The sequence below is a fragment of the Diadema antillarum genome, unplaced genomic scaffold, assembly GCF_040938485.1.
Source record: "Diadema antillarum isolate AM-2024a unplaced genomic scaffold, OU_Dant_1.0 seq00000687_RagTag, whole genome shotgun sequence".
NCBI classification, from domain to species: Eukaryota; Metazoa; Echinodermata; class Echinoidea; order Diadematoida; family Diadematidae; genus Diadema; species Diadema antillarum.
This window is the reverse complement of record NW_027271592.1, coordinates 800,140-819,280: the sequence shown is the minus strand read 5'-3', so window position 1 is coordinate 819,280 and position 19,141 is coordinate 800,140. Positions and strand designations below refer to the sequence as shown.

Below are 19,141 nucleotides of genomic sequence, written 5' to 3'. Positions count from 1 at the left end.
CCCAAACATTTTTTTTTTCCCGCTATATAATGTGTTTTATTAAATCAAATTAACCTGTTGAGGCCGGACTGATTTTGCTACAACACGCGTTTCCCATAGACACTCGCCCGGGTATACTCAGGACTCGTCCTCATTCCAACGGGTTAAATGAAAAGTGACAAAAGAAACATTTATGAAATCATGTTTTCATAGACAGTCATGGCCCAGAGGTGTTTTTCCAATCAAGTTTTGCTTGACTCTGGCCCAAATGGCTTGATGTCTGAAGCATATTGCTAAAGAGGTGAAGCGTAATAGCTGTGCCTAATTCATTCTCTCTTATGAATAAACTGTCCAATCTTTTGATACATGTGTCTGGTGTGTGCATATATACAATGTACAAAGTACTTTTTCATTCGTGTGTGCTGGGAGCTGTGAGTTATGGACAGGTGAAGGAATTTCTGATGTGACTGTCCTATGGAATGCAATTTCCAGCATCCTGCATCTCCGTGTATTAATTCTCTGTAGATCAAAACAAAATTAAAAATGTATAGCAGTTTGCAGAAACATGATAACAAACTACAATTTTTTTGTTTGTTTGAAAGTAAAATCTTGACATAAGACACACTATAGAGAAAAACAGAACAGCAGCTAAAACCCAAAATGGTCCTTCCAGGGTGGTAACAGCTCTAACACATCATCACCTTCCCATATGTACAGATCTGTGTGGTATGCCTCCCGGGCTACCAAACAACCACTTCCACCCACTCTCCTATTCTGCGGTCAAGTTTTCCGACTTCTAGACTGAATATTTTTTTGCAAGAAATGTTGATGCTACCCCCCTCCCCCCCCCCCCCCCCAGAGATTTCCAGTGCTTCTGGTCTGCTGTTAACATGAGGAGTGAGGTTTTACACCAGGGACATTATGTTTGAGAGAGGATGTGTTTGGTAGGAAGGTGAATGCTAAAAAGGTGAAAGGTTAGTCTAGCTTTCAGGCTCCTGGAATTCTAGCTCTTCCTTCAGCCTGTCCACATTAATATGAAAAAGGATTTAATACCAAGGCAGAAGTCTTGCTCCGGTATGTATGTTCAGATCTTTCAAGCCGCGGTAGATGATATCATTCATATCTGTTTCATCGAAACCTGTTCTTCTGAGATCAGTTTACCGGTAGGATATTTGGCCTTCCTTTTTTGTATTTTAATAGTTAGAAACATAAATCCAGCCAGCCTGGCAAGGAGGTAAGAAGAATATTTTATTTCTTTTTTTTTTCTTTCTTTCTTTCTTAATTTTTTTCCACCGGTGGAAATGTTTTGAGTGAAAACAACAACCCCCCCCCCCCCAAACAGACATAGTAAAGGGGGGGGGGGGTAAAAAGTGGTTTTGACTGGAAGGATGTTTCAAGTATTGCTCATTTCTGGTATGATCTTGGCTTCTGGTGTGTGTTTTTGAAGTGTCTCTACTCTGCAGAGAACAATATTGTAGTTCACACACACATTATTTTTTTTGCTTGACTGACAGCAGTGGGTGTGTTGTAAGTACATCTACTATATTACAATACACTATTACTTGTTCATTTTGATTTAACATACAATTTCTTTCCTGTTTTATATCCTTTCATTTTTCTTTGCCCAGTGGTTTTGGATACATGTGATGTGGACCTAATGAGTGCATAATCCCTACTCAGATATTGTTTGTTTATGTTGGTGTTTTTCGCCACAATATTTGAAGTGGTATTACGCTGATTTCAGTCGCCGTATGTGTGTGTGTGTGTCTGTGTGTGTATGTGTGAGTGCATTATATGTCTGACATTATACCCAAGTGTAGATGTGTAGATAATACAGATTCATTTTTCTCACTGTCCATAGGGTTATATTGATACCTGGAATATATAGTGTACCAGGAATACAGGCCAGGGGTAAATATGAATAAATATCAACAAGTGAAATTAAGAAATAATACTAAACAGAGAACAATGGGAATATTTCAGTGAAAAAAAAGTAAGTACTATGCATTATCAAACATGATGGAATAAGCTGGCCTTGGATGAGTTGATTTGGGATGACAAATTTGTTTCACTACACACATTCTAGAGTTCTATGATTATTGAACAGTGATATTTCGTCTACGACAGTCGTTCCTTGTCAGGATCAATGTCAAGCTGCTCACCATGCTGGTGTTAGATTGACATTTGTGACCTGCTACAACGAAAGGATCGAAAGTCAGGGGAGGACGATTTTCTGAAAATGACATGATCTTATTTCCCTACTCTTCCACTTTAATTTCATATATAATTCAACTCATGAGAGTACTCGGTTGCGGAGATATCAATGATTTTATTAGCACATGTCAAGTGGTTTAGGAAATCAGCGTTTAGAGAAAACCACCTTCAAAGTTTTCCTTCCCACGCTATCATGATCAAGGGGAGGCGAGACAGTTGTCACCTAGTGACAATAGAAGGTATGCTCCTAGCAACCTCCGCGATGTTCATTCAAGCTTAGCGCTAGCGGTCTATGCACGACCAATCAGTAACTAGGATGCCACGCTGACCAATAAGATCACTCCCTCATTGCTAGGGGCGTAGTCTATCTGCGGCGCTAAATCCAAATCTTCGGACATGTTTCTGTTCCATTGAAAGTCAGAAAATCATGCCCCAGAAAAATGCTAATTTCTTGCCTTTCCTTTGATCATTTCGAAATTTCTGCAGATGATGGGCGATACATCAGATGACAAATTTATGCCATAAACAGAAATCTGATCGTTCTGACCGATTTTAATGATATATCTTCAAACTCGATTTTTCTCGGCTCAGCCGTCAGCGACTTTAGGATCCTTTTGTTGTGGCGGGTCACATTAATACACCATGGTCATGTAGCCAGATCAGACTGATTTAGGGGCCTCACTTTTCCGTGTTTGGCTGGATTGCCTCACATGCTGTCAAGAATCATACCACTATTTTCTTCGTAAACTTGAAACTTGTGACAGAAAACCTGAAGCACCTATGAGAGTGCAAACCACTGCCAAGGCCAAAGGGTCGCTAATGGCCACAGAATTGTGCTCCATTTTACTGTTGTAGCATGTTAACATTCCACAATATCCCTATCCCTGCAATTGTAAATAATTCCTTGAAAAAAAAATCATTGATCCAGATCATAATTGTGGACACTACCAAAAGCTAATCACAAAGTCTTCTTTCTACAATGGACCCCTCCTGAAAATGTTATCAAAATCCATTGCTAAATAATGCTGACAGACAGGGAAAACAAACAAATGTTTCCAACTGAAACTCCTTAGCTTTGTAGGTAAATCAAATCAAATCAAATCATATTTTATATCCAATATCACAATTTCTTTCAGTTACAACAATTACAGCACATCAATGTAATGCAAAAGTGGCAAGATTATCTTGAAGATAAAATAATGCATACAATTGTGTGGTATATCAATATCACTAAAACAGGCAAGCCACCAGCACCCATAAAAAAGAGGGGAAAATGAAGACAACAACACAAAACCAAATGTCTCGACAAGTGATTTCACATCAATATCTTGTATTGCAGATCTAAGGAGAGGCTCGGAGAGATCGAGGTGTCACTCCGTTCCATGCAAGACATCGGTGGGCAGCTGAAAGACTTTGCCGAGTGGCTGAACACGGTAGAAGGCCCTCTGGAGGCGCTGTACACACAGACAGAGGACAAGGCAGCCAGGGAAGACAGGGACAAGGTCCGGGCGTGGCTGCAGCAACAACAGGTGAGTGAGGTTGATACCGCTGGAAGATAGCCCAGGGGTGTGCCTGTGGACATGACCTGTGTGGGGTAGTTTGCAGGCGCAAACCCTTGCTGGTCGTAACAGAGTCTGCGCCAAGACTAAGGACAGTGCCAATGTTGCATGTAGTAGTCTTGGTGCAGACTCCTTTATGTTCAACAAGGGTTTGTGGCTCAAACTATGTGTGGGGTGTGGGTAGAGAGGAGAGTTACGGGTGTGGTGGGGTGTTGCAGATTTGGTGTGGTGATGTCTGGGTGCATCCCCTGATAGTGCTGTTTGTAAATGTGTGTGATGTTGAGCTTTTGATTTTGATCAAACTGTTTCTATGTTACTGTGTATGTACGCTGTAATTTATGGTACATGTATGTTTGAATAGATGATGTTTGCACAGATTTCATGGGCAGTGTTGATGCACAGAGATGCTGCTGGATGGATGTGAAACAGTACTGTAGACGTTGATGTTTTTTGTGCGATTAATTTTTTTGCGCTGAGCAGTTAAAAAGCACACTCGCAAGTTATTGAAAGCACACTTTCTTACATGTACACTGTAGTTGCGAGTTCTTGAACTTCCACTTTCTTGAATTCACACTGCACAGTTGTCAACCCATTCAAAATGTGGAGAGAAAAATTGTGAAGATATTTTCGTGAGTTTTTGGAATGTGTACCATCCAAAAGTAGTGGAAAATATTTGAAATTTAATGTACCGCAAACATTTCTGCATTTACAGTATAAATTCAAGATGTGCTCAGTGTGTGTTTGGATGGGTGTGTGTACATTTGTTCATGTGATGCTTTGTAAGAGCTGCATGTGATCAAAATGCCTTCATGTTATTTTTCAAGCGAGTGTCTTTCATTTTCTCTCATACTGTATTTGTGACACAACTTCAGTAATTAACTAGACGGTTTAGTTTTTGTTGTGGTTGGTTTTTTTTTACCACATTGATGTCAGGTTTTCCCCTTTAGAAAGTTTTCCAGCAAAAAGGGGGGAAAAATAAAACCTGTGGGAGAATGTGTCAAGTGTCTGAAACTTTTTTTTCTTCCCTTTTTGTAAAGTAGCCTTGGAAATCTGTCATTCGTAAGAGACGGCAATGTTCAGATCTGTTGTTACATTCACATCTTTTGGTGCTGTGGTTTTGTAAAGTATGTTTTGATGTTTGACAGAGTTTGCAAAGGTAGATAAACAGGTTCATCGTTGGATGGATAGATAAGTACATAGTGAGAAAGAGAGAGGAGGAGAAATAGATGGACTGGAAGACTGACTGAAAGAGGGAGAGGGAGAGATAGATAGGCAGACAAAGAGAGATAGGAAAAAAGGGAGTGAGAAGCCGATAGGTTGATTTGCTTGCTTCCTCACTTCAGCACACTGTGTGGTATATTGTCACAAGAGGGCGCTATGCAGCTTTGTGACTGACTCTCATTGAGCAGACACACTTTCTTCTACGTCCTCCTTCCTTGGCACATATTCAGAATATAGGTCTACCTGTAATACCAATTTGTGTTGTGTGTGTGCATGTCATGTTCAGGGTTGGCTTGTTGGCTTGTTTGTTTGTTTGTTTGTTTGTTTGTTTGTTTGTTTGTTTGTTTGTTGTTTTTTTTCTTGTGAAGGCAGAAGTCTAATTAAGTTAACTTTTATCATCTCAATTATTTCCTCACAACCAATTCATGATAATTTGAGGATGCTGTATGTTCTCAAACTCATGTTTGATGAGCTGTTGCAGCTCAGTGGACATGACCACACAACTATCAATCCTGAGGTTCATGGTTTGAGTCTCAAGGACAGCAGCGGGCTTGCCTTGAGGCTAGGTACTTCATCCTTATACTTTACAGCAAGATAGTTTTGTGGTATGAAGTTTTTGCGAGTTGGAGCTGATGGTCTTTTTCGCGGCATGAATGTTTTTAATAGCGAATTGCCACTGGCATTCAATGCATAGTGTAGAGAAGAACTTTTGCATGTATTTTAATTTCGCGAATCTTGGCTCTCACGAAATTCGTGAAATTAAAATGCTTGCAAACTTTCCTCGTTTTACAGCATGCGAAAGTGCTGGGCAGGAGACACTGAAGACATGTGTCTGAAGTGTTGGGTGAAGTGGATAATGTAAGAATGCAGTGTATGATTCATGATCTCGAAAAAACAACTCTCTCTATCAGAGAGCGCATCTTCTCTTTTCCATAGATAGATGCCTGGAAGATTTCTTGAAGAATTCAAGGCTAGAGTGAACAACAACTTTTGTCATCACCGTCATGGGAATTGGCAGAATAACTGATTAATTCAACTATTCATGGGCATCTATTCAGGATGGATACCAGTCCATTACAAGTGTTCATCTAATGTTATTGTTTCCTGACCCAAAATAATAATCCCTGAGAATGCATCCTCTGAGGTATTCAAAAGGTAGGCCAAAGAGGCATGTACCCATGAAAGATGAGAAGTTGGTTTGGATGTTGGGCTGTTTCTGTAAATGTTTCCTCCCCATTGTCTCTTTGATTTTCTGTCTTTTGTCCGCTCTCTGTGGGGTCTACAAGTTATTGACAAGTGAGTTGGTTGGGGTCAAAGGGTTCTAGTTTTGTTAGACTCATGACGATGGAATGCCTCAGAAAAAGTGAAAAGTTTGGCGAAATGAGCAAACAGTCTTCCCAGACAGTGCTCTTCATTGTATGGGGCAGACAAGATGGCTTGTTTAGAGTTGATGGATGACATCACCCAGCAAACAGGGCAACAAGGAAAAGGTCATCTTTTTTTTTTCCGTCCCTAGTCTTTGCCACAGACCCTCTGACCGTCGTAGTTTTGAGAGCAGGTGTTTGGAGAGGGAGGAGTCGGCTCAGCAATGAGAGTTAAGCGCTAGCCCCAGCAAGAGGGCGTTTCTTAACTCACAACCTTTGTGTTACTGAATTTTCCAACCAGTACTTGGTGGAAAAGAAACATGACCATTCAGCACAACTCTAGTTCAGTTAAAAATGAAGCTCATGCATACATGCAGTATGCAACAACTGCAGATGGGGGGGGGGGGGGGGGGGGGGGGGGGGGGACGCCTCTTGCAATGCCATTTCCACATTAAAGGACAAGTTCACCTTCATAAACATAAGGATTGAGAGAATGCAACAATATTAGTAGAACACATTAGTGAAAGTTTGAGGAAAATTTGACAATCGATGCAAAAGTTATGAATTTTTAAAATTTTTGTGTTGGAACCGCTGGATGAGGAGACTACTACAGCTTGTGAGTCATTTGCGTACAACAGTATAAAGAAAATGTATAAGAAAATTCAACATATTTTCACTTTTTTCGCATAATAAAAGAGCACTTCACTTGCCTCTTTCTAAAGGCAGGGGGAATAATATTACCCATAACATTTGTCGGTAACGAGTCAGGGGAATTTGTACTTTTTTCAAAAGATGGAATTTTGTGAAATTCTCTTTATATTTTCCTTATATTGTTGTACGCATGTGACATCCTACACTGCAGTAGTCTTCTCATCCAGCGGTTACTGCACAAAAACTTCAAAAATTCATAACTTTTGAACGGATTGTCTGATTTTCCTCAAACTTTCAATGATGTGTTCTACTAATATTGCTACTTTCTCTTAAACCTTATGTTTATTAAGGTGAACTTGTCCTTTAAGTGATACTTGATGCATAGGACTATCCATCATGGAGTTATGTGTCCCTTTAAGTTTTGTGGAATGAAATATTGGCCCGTGCAAGTATTTTGGCAGTCAACATCTGTTTTAAGAAAACCCTTTTTTTAGAGAAACTAAAGACTGTAAACACGGCAGAAATATCGGTAATCGTGTTTGTTTACCTTTTTGTGAAATGCCCCATTCTCGTATGCAGTTATGCCTAATCAAGCAGACGTATAACGGTATATTTCTGACTGTACTCATGCGTGTGGATGACAGAGCATTATTTTACTGGTAGCTCTGTCTGTGTTTTGGTACTTGCAACCAAAGTGAAAATGGCGTGAAGATTTATGAAGTTATAGAGAGAATACAGTAGTGTTGTTGTTGGTGTTGGCTTTTGTTTGTTTGTTTGTTTTTGGTGTATGTATGTGAATGGCACTTCCTGTCCTGCTAGGGGAAAACATACGCTATTAGTATAGTTGTTGGCTTCAAAGATAATGATATTATTACTTATTTTGAAGACAATGAGTTCCTGATTTTTCGTCCTGTGAATATGTGGTGAGATTTCAGAAGCTCAATACGAGATTTGCTTGGTTTATAGCCATGAGGGTCACTTGGCTATGAAGTAGAAAGTGAGTTACACAGCTGCTGACTTAGCTTTGAAAGCTTAATTCTCAACAACTGCTATATCTTTATGCTACCCCCAAAGCACCCTGATGGAGGCGGTAGTACATTTCATAATTTGCGGTGTTGTCGTCACGCTTTAGAGAAATCTGAGAAGGCCAGAAGTAAGTTCAGAGAACAGCCTTTGCTACTTGAGATATTCCTGTAATGCTGAACAAAAAAGGAGGGATGGGAGGGGTGGGGGGGGGGGGGGGTTAACTGGTGAATACCGAGTTTAAAATTATAAACAGTTCAAGTGGAGGGCAGCAAGGCAAATCCCCTGTCTGGCATGACGTGTTTAATGCCATCCATCTCTCTCGACACAATATGTTTTCCTCGGCAACGAAAATTGAATAGTGAGCACCACGGTTTGTCATGTTTTCAATATGCCCTCAATGCTGCCAATTTGAAATGAATTCACATTTTGTTGGCATTTTTTTTTTTTCGGAGGGAGAGGAATAACGGCAGATTCTCTTAACCAAGAATTGTACACTGATGACATATTTATTTCAGGGGAAGGTAATGTGTGGCCTGCCTAGATGACTCCAGTATGGACCCATCAGGAGAGATGTGGGATATCATATTCATCCATCAAGTTATTTCTGCGCATCACGTCTAGTTATTCGAGAACAATTTTGTGGAGTGACCTTACCTAAGTCTACTGTGTCGTACCATACTTTTTAAGTTGAATATATTCATACATCACCGTATTTTAGTTTAGAGACAGTTTCGGGATCAATCTTGCTAAGTTCTCTAGAATACATGTAGGCCCTACATTTTGTACGTCTGTGTATCCTTCCCAACTAGATTGGATCTGAATCTGAATCAACTGTTTGGGTTTATTGTGTGACTCGATATAGTTCCCATGTTAGTGAATCAGGGTGCAAGTTATTTCTAGTAAGAGTGAGATTGTGCGTCATTAGTGATAAAAAAATGTAAAAATATATGTAGGCCTATGTAATTCTGTGTGTGTGTGTGTCTGTGTGTGTGTGTGTGTGTATGTGTGTGTGTGTGTGTCTTTTTGTGTGTGTATTTGACTATGCATGTATGTAATATTAGTGTGTGTCAGTTTGTCTGTGTTTGACAGGGCTCCTTTTCTTTAGTTTAAAGAGAAGTTATTTCACCTTGAGGGTACACTCTGCATGTTATTGGGAGTGGTGAATGGGGTGTTCTGTCTGGAATAGGGACTGAATGAGCCTTTTGTTTGACTTTCTGATCACCCTTGAAAACTCTGGTATGCAAGGTAATATGAAGTGGAAGTGGTCCCTTCTGAAAAATCCAGGATTCAAGATTAGTCTTTGTCCCAGACCAATATATTTTCTCTTTTACCGAATGAGGTAGACCAGAAGCTGGGAGCGTGCAGCTTCTCCTCTTCCTTCGGTGATGATGATGATTGCTGCCAAGGGCCCAAAGTCCTCTAAGAATATTGAAAACTCAGCTCTATAAGTTGTGTAGGTGCTCAACAGAGTCTGAAATCTATGTTACTTTTGGTAATAGGCAAGCTTGTATTTAGCTGTCTGAATATTGTCATGCATGAAAACTTTAGCTTCATGAGTTATGTAGTTACTCAACTGAGTCTGAAAATCTATGTTACTCTAGGCAGGCTTGTATTTGGTCCTTCCCTTTTCCTGCCAGCTTGAAGTACGTGGAAGGATGTTAAGCAGAGACCACAGATGAAAAGATATACCACAGCCAGTGTACTGCTGCCGCTAAGTGCCGTTCATCAGGCCCAATAAACCACGCCAATCAAATATCTGGAATTGAGTGTATTTGGAAGTCAAACATCAGGCATAGCATTTCCGCTGCGAGAAATAAGTAAGTGAAGAGCATCGTCAGCGGGAGAAGTCACATTCGCTTGGGACGCGTGGTCTCCTATTACACTGATTGGCCTACCGTGCGTCCCAAGTTTAATGGTTAATGCAAATAGCCCTCTTCTCTCCCCCCCCCCCCTTACCCCCCCCCTTATCCCCCTTCAATATATGAAAAAGCAAAGAATGAATTGTACCTGGGCTGCCGATGCTTTCGCCATTGCTTGTACACCTTTCTGTAACAAAGACAGACTCTCTCTCACACACACACATACATACGGACAGACTGACAGACACAAACTTTGAGCTCACACATCTTCGCTCCTTGGATCAAACTGCGCAATGGAGCTGGACAGTGGCAAGGCTTGCCGATTGACTCGCGAAAGAGTTGATAAATGTAACAACTCAAGAAACGGGATTGCAAATGCATTTTGATAGTGGGGATTGAAATGCGTTTCAAACATATGAAAGTTGATAGATACACCATAACACCCGCCAACCAAGTATGAATTGAGAAGATTATTGCAGCAAAATGAGCGTTTTAATGCCTTCTGTGCTGAAGCATGCTCGATAGATAAGTGTTATCTTTGTTGCATTCTTATCTTTATTGCAAGCCTTTCTTTCTTCCGCTTAACCACTTCTTTTACTGTAGATGAATGTCTAGACTTTCTCTTTCATTCTGTCTTGTCTTTCGACTTTACCCCTCCCCCTCCCCCCAACCATTCGAGGCATTGCTAGTTTATCTTATGGAGTGTTTGCCCAGGAAAGTACCATCCTCTACAAACAGATGTAGCACATTGTTTGCCCAAACCTTGGCAACTTGCGGTCTGAAGAGGGCGCAGAAAATCTTCATGAAGGTAAAAGAGAGACAGGAAAAGAGAGATAGAAAGAGAAAGAGATATATAGAGAGAGAGTAAAAGGGAAAGAGACTGGGGAAAAAATGAGACAGTGATACATTGTATACTTCAGTCCATGCCCCTTGCCATTTGATATTTGCACATTCTGTTGTCAGTTGCGCATTTCGCATCAGTAGCGACCGGATGTTGCCGACGACGACAGCGGAGGATGACAGTGAAATATGAAGCTTCGTCTTCGCGCTCGGTAAACTTGCCCTCCCGTCATGTGTTGACATGCGATGTTCGCCCTGTCGCGGGACTTCACGAGGGATGTTTGATATCGGAATATATTGTATGCCAATGTCTTCCTTGGGCTTATGCGTCCCCTCATCATGCGTTAGCCCCGTTCTCGACAGACTTGTGCGTATCAGTATCACTCCCTTGTCATGTATATGATGTTGTATTGATCCTGCCTAATGCAAATCCAGCAGCCGCAAATATTGCCCCTGCGAAACAGACTATGATGTTTCAATATTCGGGATTGTGTGTTTGGAGCGTGGATAATGGTGCATGCTGGCCTGCAGAAATTTGCTTTCCCATTCCTGTTTTCAATTTTCTGAAGTTTTGTAACACTCCTGTTTCACAAGACTGGCTCAATTTTGATTGTGTTTTCGTTATTCATGTATAAGCCAACTCTGTTCCTCGGTGAGCTCCAAATTTCGTATGTAAGGCCTCAAAATGTTAATGTAGATTAATGTGGAAAATGTGATTCTTTTTATTATCTATCTAGTATCATCTTTTGTCCTACATCAGTACAATCAAGAGCTGTCTGCCTACGTAGCATTGAGCAAAAAAAGAAAAAAATTATGTATGATCCTCTCACAAAACGAGTTCATGGTATATCAACAAGAAATTTACCTCGTTCTTTGATCTTACTTCAGCCTTGGCTCCAGTCAGATGAATGAAAAACATGATATAAGATGTTTAGATGCATATACTTTGTTATGAACCTTTTAAATCAAATCAACTACATTTCACATTAAGCAGGATGTTTATGTGCATTGAAACGGTATCTTCATGAATCCAACTTTATGGGGAAAACTACTGCAAGGCATATTTTTCTCTGTGATGTGAATTTATTGATGTGTTCCAGCTCCCAGATAAAATCTCTTGTGCAGCATCAACTGGTAATGACTCTTGTTTTTTGCTGCCATAATGCATCGCGAGGGAATGCAACCGGCCGAACGAATTGGCACAGTTTTTCAGTGCATTCTCTGTCAGAATTTACCTCACTGTTTCATTCACCAATCATTTTCATTCATTAGAGTGCTCTCCTCTCAAACTTCACAATGTTTCCTCCCCATTGTCATGGAGCTAGTTCTTCCGAGAGCCCTCCCCAGTAACTGGTGATAAATTGATGGAAAATAACCGCAGTTCTTCCGAGCCTTACATGACTGTGCTGGGCCATGTCGTCAAAACGTGTAGGACTCGGGTCAGAGTTTAGAGCTTAATTGCCCATTTGCCTGAGGAAGGGTTTCATGTTGTCTTTTTTCTTTCACTTATTTCTTCAGAGAGAGAGAAAAAAAAAATATAAAGAAAATATTGCTATGCTGTTCTCACCTGGAAAGATGAAGAGCTTTTTACCCAGCAACCTATGCTGATGAAGCGAAAGAAGAAGAGTTCTGGAGCACGAAAATTGTTTTGTCGTATTTTTTTTTTCAAGTGCTTGACGCCTTCCTGGTGTGTGTTGATGCTTCCTAGGTGTGAAATATGCAGGTCAATGCCAATATATGGCGATTTTTAAATATGTGTGGAGAGCACGTACCTTTCAAGTGGCGTACAGTCTAAAATTTGAATGAAGAATGACAGATGATATTCAAGAATGTAAAAGGGAGTTGAGTAAGACAGGCCAATATGATATTACAGATCTGCAGTTTCCTGTAATCGGTTTGATATAAGTGTTGATGAAAATGCTGCCTGGAATTACAAAATAAGCTACATGTAGAAAAAGGAAGTTATGCAGTGCAGTGGATTTGCCATTTATTTTGAAAAAAAAACCATAAATGTCCATTAAAAGCAGTTGCACCTGTTTAAATAATCTACTACCCAAATGGACATTATCTGTTATCGGTATGCTATAGAATATTTTCACTCTTTTTCAGCTCCTTAAGATATTACCAAATATGGACATCCAGAGTGAGGATATTGTGAGAGAAGATACAGTGTTAGGCCTACATTGTATAATCAGCATGTCACACTGACATTGCAAGTGAAATGCAGCTTGGTTTAGTCCCTGGTTTCACTTTGTGTTTTAAAGGACAAGTACACCTTCATATACATGTGGATTGAGTGAAGGCAACAATGTTAGTAGAACACATCAGTGAAAGTTTGGGGAAAATCCGACACTCCGTTCAAAAGTTATGAATTTTTAAAATATCTGTGCAATCACTTCTGGAGGAGAAGACTACTACAGTGTATGATGTCACATGCGTACAATGATATAAGGAAAATAAAAAGAGAATTTCACAAAACTTGACTTTTTGAATAAAGTGCTCATTTCCTCGACTTGTCACTGACGTATGTTAAGGGTAATATTATTCCCCCTGACATCTGAAAGAGAGAAGTCGAGTATTCTTTTATTATGTGAGAAAAGTGAGAATATCTTGAATTTTCTTTATACTTTCTTTATAAAAAATATAGTTGTACTCATATGACATCACAAGCTATAGTAGTCTTCTCATCCAGCCGTGACTGAGCAGAAACTTCAAAAATTCACAACTTTTGAACGGATTGTCCGATTTTCCTCAAACTCTCACTGATGTGTTCTACTAATATTACTGCATTTACTCAACCCACATGTCTATGAAGGTGAACTTGTCCTTTAATGGGTTGATGGGATACTTGCACCTGTGAGAAATCAAATTGCAATAATAAATTTAAGTGCTCCCATAATTGTTGTATGCTCTGATACATTTTCTGTTACATGCGTAATGTGATGGGTTTTGTTCCATATAGTGTCATATATAAAGCAAAGATTAGTATCGTTTGATATCTATATAGACATATATTCATGCATTTGTTATAAATATATTTGATATTAGAAGTATCTGAGGAATAAGTTTGAAGAACATGTTCCAAATGCTAGTGAAACAAGGTACAACTTGAACCCACCCTCATTACGAGAGACATTCCAGAGGTATTCGGTGGCTTGATGCCAACCACTGGGCCACAGCGTGAGGGCTTCCCATCCCCAATGAATCTAGGGGTCAAATCTCGGCAGCAGATCTATGATCCTAGCTGATCCTCCCCCGCAAAATGGTGAGGATGATGCTCCCCAAGCCACGCTCGACCATTATTCTGCACTGACCCATCAGGCACAGTTATCACCGCTACCATTAAAAGTTATCTCATATGAATGCCACTCCCTATAGTGCGTGGAATGCGTCCTGCTGAGTTTAGGATTTGGCGTTTCTCAGTTTGTTGCATTTTTGTGATAACTGCGAGCTCATTTTTCTCGAATCTGCTGTCCCAACCAGATATTGGTTGCATGCATCGTAAGATGTTGTCATGCTGTTCTTGAATCTGCATGAAGCATTTGTAGTGTGAGAAATTACCAAGTTTTGACACTGGGATGAACTTGAATGATGCTGAATTTCTTGTGGTATGCAATCTTTGTAAGGGTGTTAACAGTAAGCAAATAATCAATGTTGGTGAAGGTGATGGGACAAACTATCACTTCTGAGGCGATCTGGATGTAGCTATCTTTCCGAAGCGCAGCTGAGGAAAGATAGCGTACACATTCAGATCGCCGAGGAAGTGATAGTTTGTCTCATTGCCTGAAACTAAAAGTTGATTATTCGCTTTATATTCCATATCTAGGGTCCTAGAAATTCCCATTTTATTCCACATCTGAAACCGTTTTAGCTGTCTTTAGGTATCCTTAGGGCTTAGGCTACCTGTGCGCGTAGATGACAAAACAATGAATTTCCTGCGCGCACCGCACGGCACCGAAGTGAAAGTGCATTGCACTGTGTACTATCAAGTGACCTAGGTCATATGATAGTCCACTGTGCAACGCACTTTTATTTCGCGCGTACTCATCTTGCATTAGGACTGTGTGGACTGTGTGGAGATCAGCAAAACAAAAGGGACTATCAACTGAAGGGCTTTTTACACTTGTGTTTCTTAACCCCGGACTTTCTCTGACCCAGGACTATCATTAGTCCCGTACCAATTTTTTCAGCTTTTTACACTCGCCAATTAGTCCCGTACTATCTCTTGTCCGGGGCTAAGGAGAAAACTGACCTTTTTACACTCGTATGTCTTAGCCCCGGACTTTCCAAACCACATGAATATTCATAATTACGCTGTGTACTGTACACGTACACGCACGCACCGGCAGCACTTGATTACCTCGTTTCTGATTGGTCAGTGAGGGTCGCACTTCGTCTCCGTCGCTTAGCCCAGGATTATTTTTTCGTTCTGTTTACACTCACTTGCTTGGCACCGCAATTGCGGTGCTAGCACCGCAATTGCGGTGCTAACCCCTGCTATTTTGCAGGGCCAGATAGTACCGTACTATCGGTGGGGCTAGCCCACTTTGGCAAAAACGAGTGTAAACAGAAAGTGGGCTAAGGATAGTCCCGTACCAACGGTGGGGCTAAGGCCCCCCCTTAGCCCCACCGTTGGTCCGGGGCTAAGCAAAAATTTACAAGTGTAAAAAGCCCTATAGAGTGTAACAAACTTTTCTTCTCAGGTGATGTGATGGGCAAAACTACCCTTCATCACGTGATCAGCTCTGGACTAATCCTATTGCAACATTCTTAGTATGTGGAATATAATAGTCGATATAAATTGACTGTCAGAGTGTTATGGATTGCACCTCTTGTGTTAAAGCAAATCTGTCTCCTTTCATAGCAAGGGAAAAAGAAGGTTCTTAATTGATCTTTTACTTCAAATCATTTCATTACCTGGATTTTAAAAACAATTGATTCTTCTTGGAGTAGTTTATAACATAAATAAATTAAATTTCAGTGTTACATATTAACTGGAAAGGAAATCTTGATGTGGTTGACAAATTTATTGTTAAAAGCACATTCGTATCTAAGATTCTTTTTTTTTCCTTCAAGTTATAAGGGTTACCTTTGATGTGACTGTTAAAGTCAACAAATCCTCGGATGAATTACTATTTAAAGAGTTTACAACCAGCAGTGAGAACTGGAATTGGAAAAAGTGGTACTTCGCTCTTTTCCACAACTTAATTCCACATATTTGCAGATTAGTCAGTAAACTTCCACACTTGAAGCAACATCCTAGATTTCTTTTTTTCCTCTGGCAAGTAGGGCGCTATCAAATGTACTTGCAGTTTGATCTTTACACATGTGTAACAAGATTCATAGTGTCACTACATCCGTTACACTTCCCCCCACCCCTCCCCCTGAGGAAAAGATGCTCAGTATGTAGATATGAGATTTCACCCCATTAGTTTGTTAATCATTGAAATACATCTAGTGATGGGAAAGGGAGGGGTGGGAATTGACATGCTTTACGCGTAGTTAAAAAATGTTCGAAAACATTTGATGCTGAGAGCGCTTCAGTGTTATTCCTTGTGACGCATAGGACGTCATCGTAAAACAGCGCCTGGCATTTGCACAGCCTGCCAGAGTTGTCGAGTGAAGTTTTCTCTCGTCCCCGCACGTAGGTTGGAAAACCTCGAGTGCCTTCTCTAAGCCTCTCTCCGTAGGCCATCTCACTCACGGGTTTCCATGGCAACAGCATTGAGGACATGAAACTTTGATGATGATTTCAGGGAGGAGGAGTAAGTAGCATAGGATAGGGAATGTCTGGATCTCCTGCAAAGTTTCGGGTTGTTTCTGATGGGTAGTTTGGTTGCAATATAATGTGAACATGTCTGACATTGTGAGGGGTGCTACGTGCCCTGAGAAATGTCACAGAACGAGGCACGCGAATGGGGGTGACAGCTATAGTTTGCACGGAAACTTTGGAGGGGGGGGGCTCTTCTTTATCTTGATGGTTATCATGACTGCGGGTCGCCAAAAGATTGATGAGGAGGCTTGTATAGCGATGATGTGATGTGATCTATCACTGTCAAGTATATGTATTTGAGCATTGAAAAGCGGTGCTGTTGAGAAGATTCGGATCTTCATGCATTTCTTTATCAGATCAGTGCAATTTATGTAAATGCAAAAGGGTATTTTCTCATTCATTTTTTTCCCCTCAGATGTCGGAGCACGTACAGAAAGTTGTCCTGTTCTTCTAAAAAGCCACCAAACTGTTTGCAAGATATTTATCAATCACTAAGAACTTATTCTGGATGGAACCCCAGCTGTGCCATTATCTGTCTGAACATTGAGCTGTTTATCGAAAGATAATCTCTGGATTAGTGGATGAGACGCAGGAAAAAAAAAATTAAGTAGTGCCTTAAGCCTCTTTCTTGAGTGCACCACACATAATGCCCAGATTGCCTATTTTGCAGCTTTTTTAAGAGCCTGTAGAAATGAGGCGACCGAGATGCAAGCTGTAGTTTGTCGATCAAATGATGACAGAGATTGGCGATCAGTCATTGAACTGTGTAGTCTGCTTAAAATAGAAAATCCAGATCTAAGATCTTAGATCTGTATTCCACACACCTGTAGCTATGTCCTGGCCTTTCAATGCATCAGTCTTGGAATTTTGAGACACAATTACCATGGAATGGTACGATACCACTCTTTCTTGAAGAAGGATCTCTTTGATATCTTGACCCGTGTAATCTTTGGGACTGTACTGAAGAATTCTCCATCTTGTCTCCATTACACTGAGACTTCAGAATTCTACTGCATATCTGATGTCATAATTGAGGAGAGAGATCGATGAAATCTGCACGAATCAGAGAGAAATTGACATATATATATAAAATGCCACTTGAGAGAGTAATAGCGCTTAATAAATCTTCTGGTTTGTCTTGCCAATTTATGGATCAATAATGGATTTAGCAATTAAAAGGATTTTGAAAATTTTGCAACCGCAATTACGTCTGAACAGGAGCTCCAATTGAAGTTGTTGTTTTTTTCACTCTGCCTTATGAAACACTAATTAAGGGTTGTAGAGATGGTACTAGAACAATACATCAGAACCACAATGATTTGTTTTCATTGTTCATTGTCAATCTCAGCCAAGGTTTTACCGACAGCGTTTATTTGTGATAGAGGTTAGAGATGTGAAGAGGGAGAGCTAGCTTCATATATCTTCAGAGGGACGTTATCAAAAGTGGGTCGGGTGTTAATGAATAGCTGAAGAAGCTATAATTATATGAGATGCATGTGATTATGATACTACATTTAGATCGGAGTACATATTAAGTGGAGAGGAAAGCATACATATATAGAGAAAGTGTGGTGTGTTAAAGGGGAGAGAAAGAGACTACTGGGCAAGAAGAAAAGGGGCAAATAAGCAGGCACATGTGAATGTATCAGGATTAAATCTTTCTCTCTTTTTTTCTGCATTTTTTTTAACCTGCAAACAAAGCATAACAAAACAAAATTGAGGGGGGGGGAGGGGTTACCCTCCAGGTAGGATCTATTTCTGGTCCCACCATTATATTGGTATGTCCTCATGTGACAAGATATGGGTGTAAGGCCCAGCAAAGAAAGCAGGTCGTGTTGTTCTCCTTTCTCCCTTTCTCTGGATAATGCCGTCTGGAATGTGCGCTGAATAGCGCGGGGCAGGACAGAACACTTGCTAGATTGGAATCAGGAGTTTGCAGTGTGTTCATGCCGAGTAGTAAAACTGTATCACTGTTCCTTTGCATGGTAAAACATCAGTCCATAACCCTCTCATTACTTTGGGGCAACCTGTTTGTACACAATGTCAATGGTATTATGATGTGGTGGGCATTAGAGGGTTAAAGGCACACAATCCCAGGACTCGAGAGGGCGCTGTGGATGGTGTGATGATTTTGTGTGTTCTTATATAAGGTTATATGAGAATAAATATGTGTGTAGTAGATAGATAGATTGATAGATAGACGAATGGGTATAATCTATGTTATGGTGAAGATATAAGGTTGTATCTTGATAGATAGAAAGGGAGGTAGACATAAATAGAGATGTCTATCTAAGGGTGCGTTTATCAACTCTTTTTCTCGGCAGAAACGGGTTTTCCAAACAGCTTTCAAGGAATTTTTACGAGTTGATAAACGCAAAGCTGTTTTGAAAGCCCTTTCGGAAAGCCTTTTCGAAAGCCGCAAATTTGTGGCTTTCCAAACAGGTTTCCTAAACAGGTTTTCAGAAACCTGTTTGTAAAAGCCTTTTGAAGTTGATAAACGCAAAGCTGTTTTGAAACGGCTTTGTAGTATTGTACTGCAGTTACAAACAATGCACGCCTTTATGACCTCTTCTCCTCGAGTCGAATTGCGCAATGCAGCTGTGCAGTGACAGGCCAGTTATTGTGTTCGCGAAGAGTTGATAAACGCAACTATTT

General features: G+C 40.4%; 1 protein-coding gene across 1 annotated transcript in view; it reads left to right on the top strand.

The window, feature by feature from the left end:
* The window catches only part of LOC139737247 (dystrophin-like), a 466,340-nt gene that overhangs the window by 382,461 nt on the left and 64,738 nt on the right, over positions 1-19,141 (top strand). Inside the window, exon 52 of the mRNA XM_071647923.1 lies at positions 3,533-3,722. Within this exon, the coding sequence (XP_071504024.1) occupies positions 3,533-3,722 (190 nt within the window). The remainder of the gene's footprint in view (positions 1-3,532; positions 3,723-19,141) is intronic.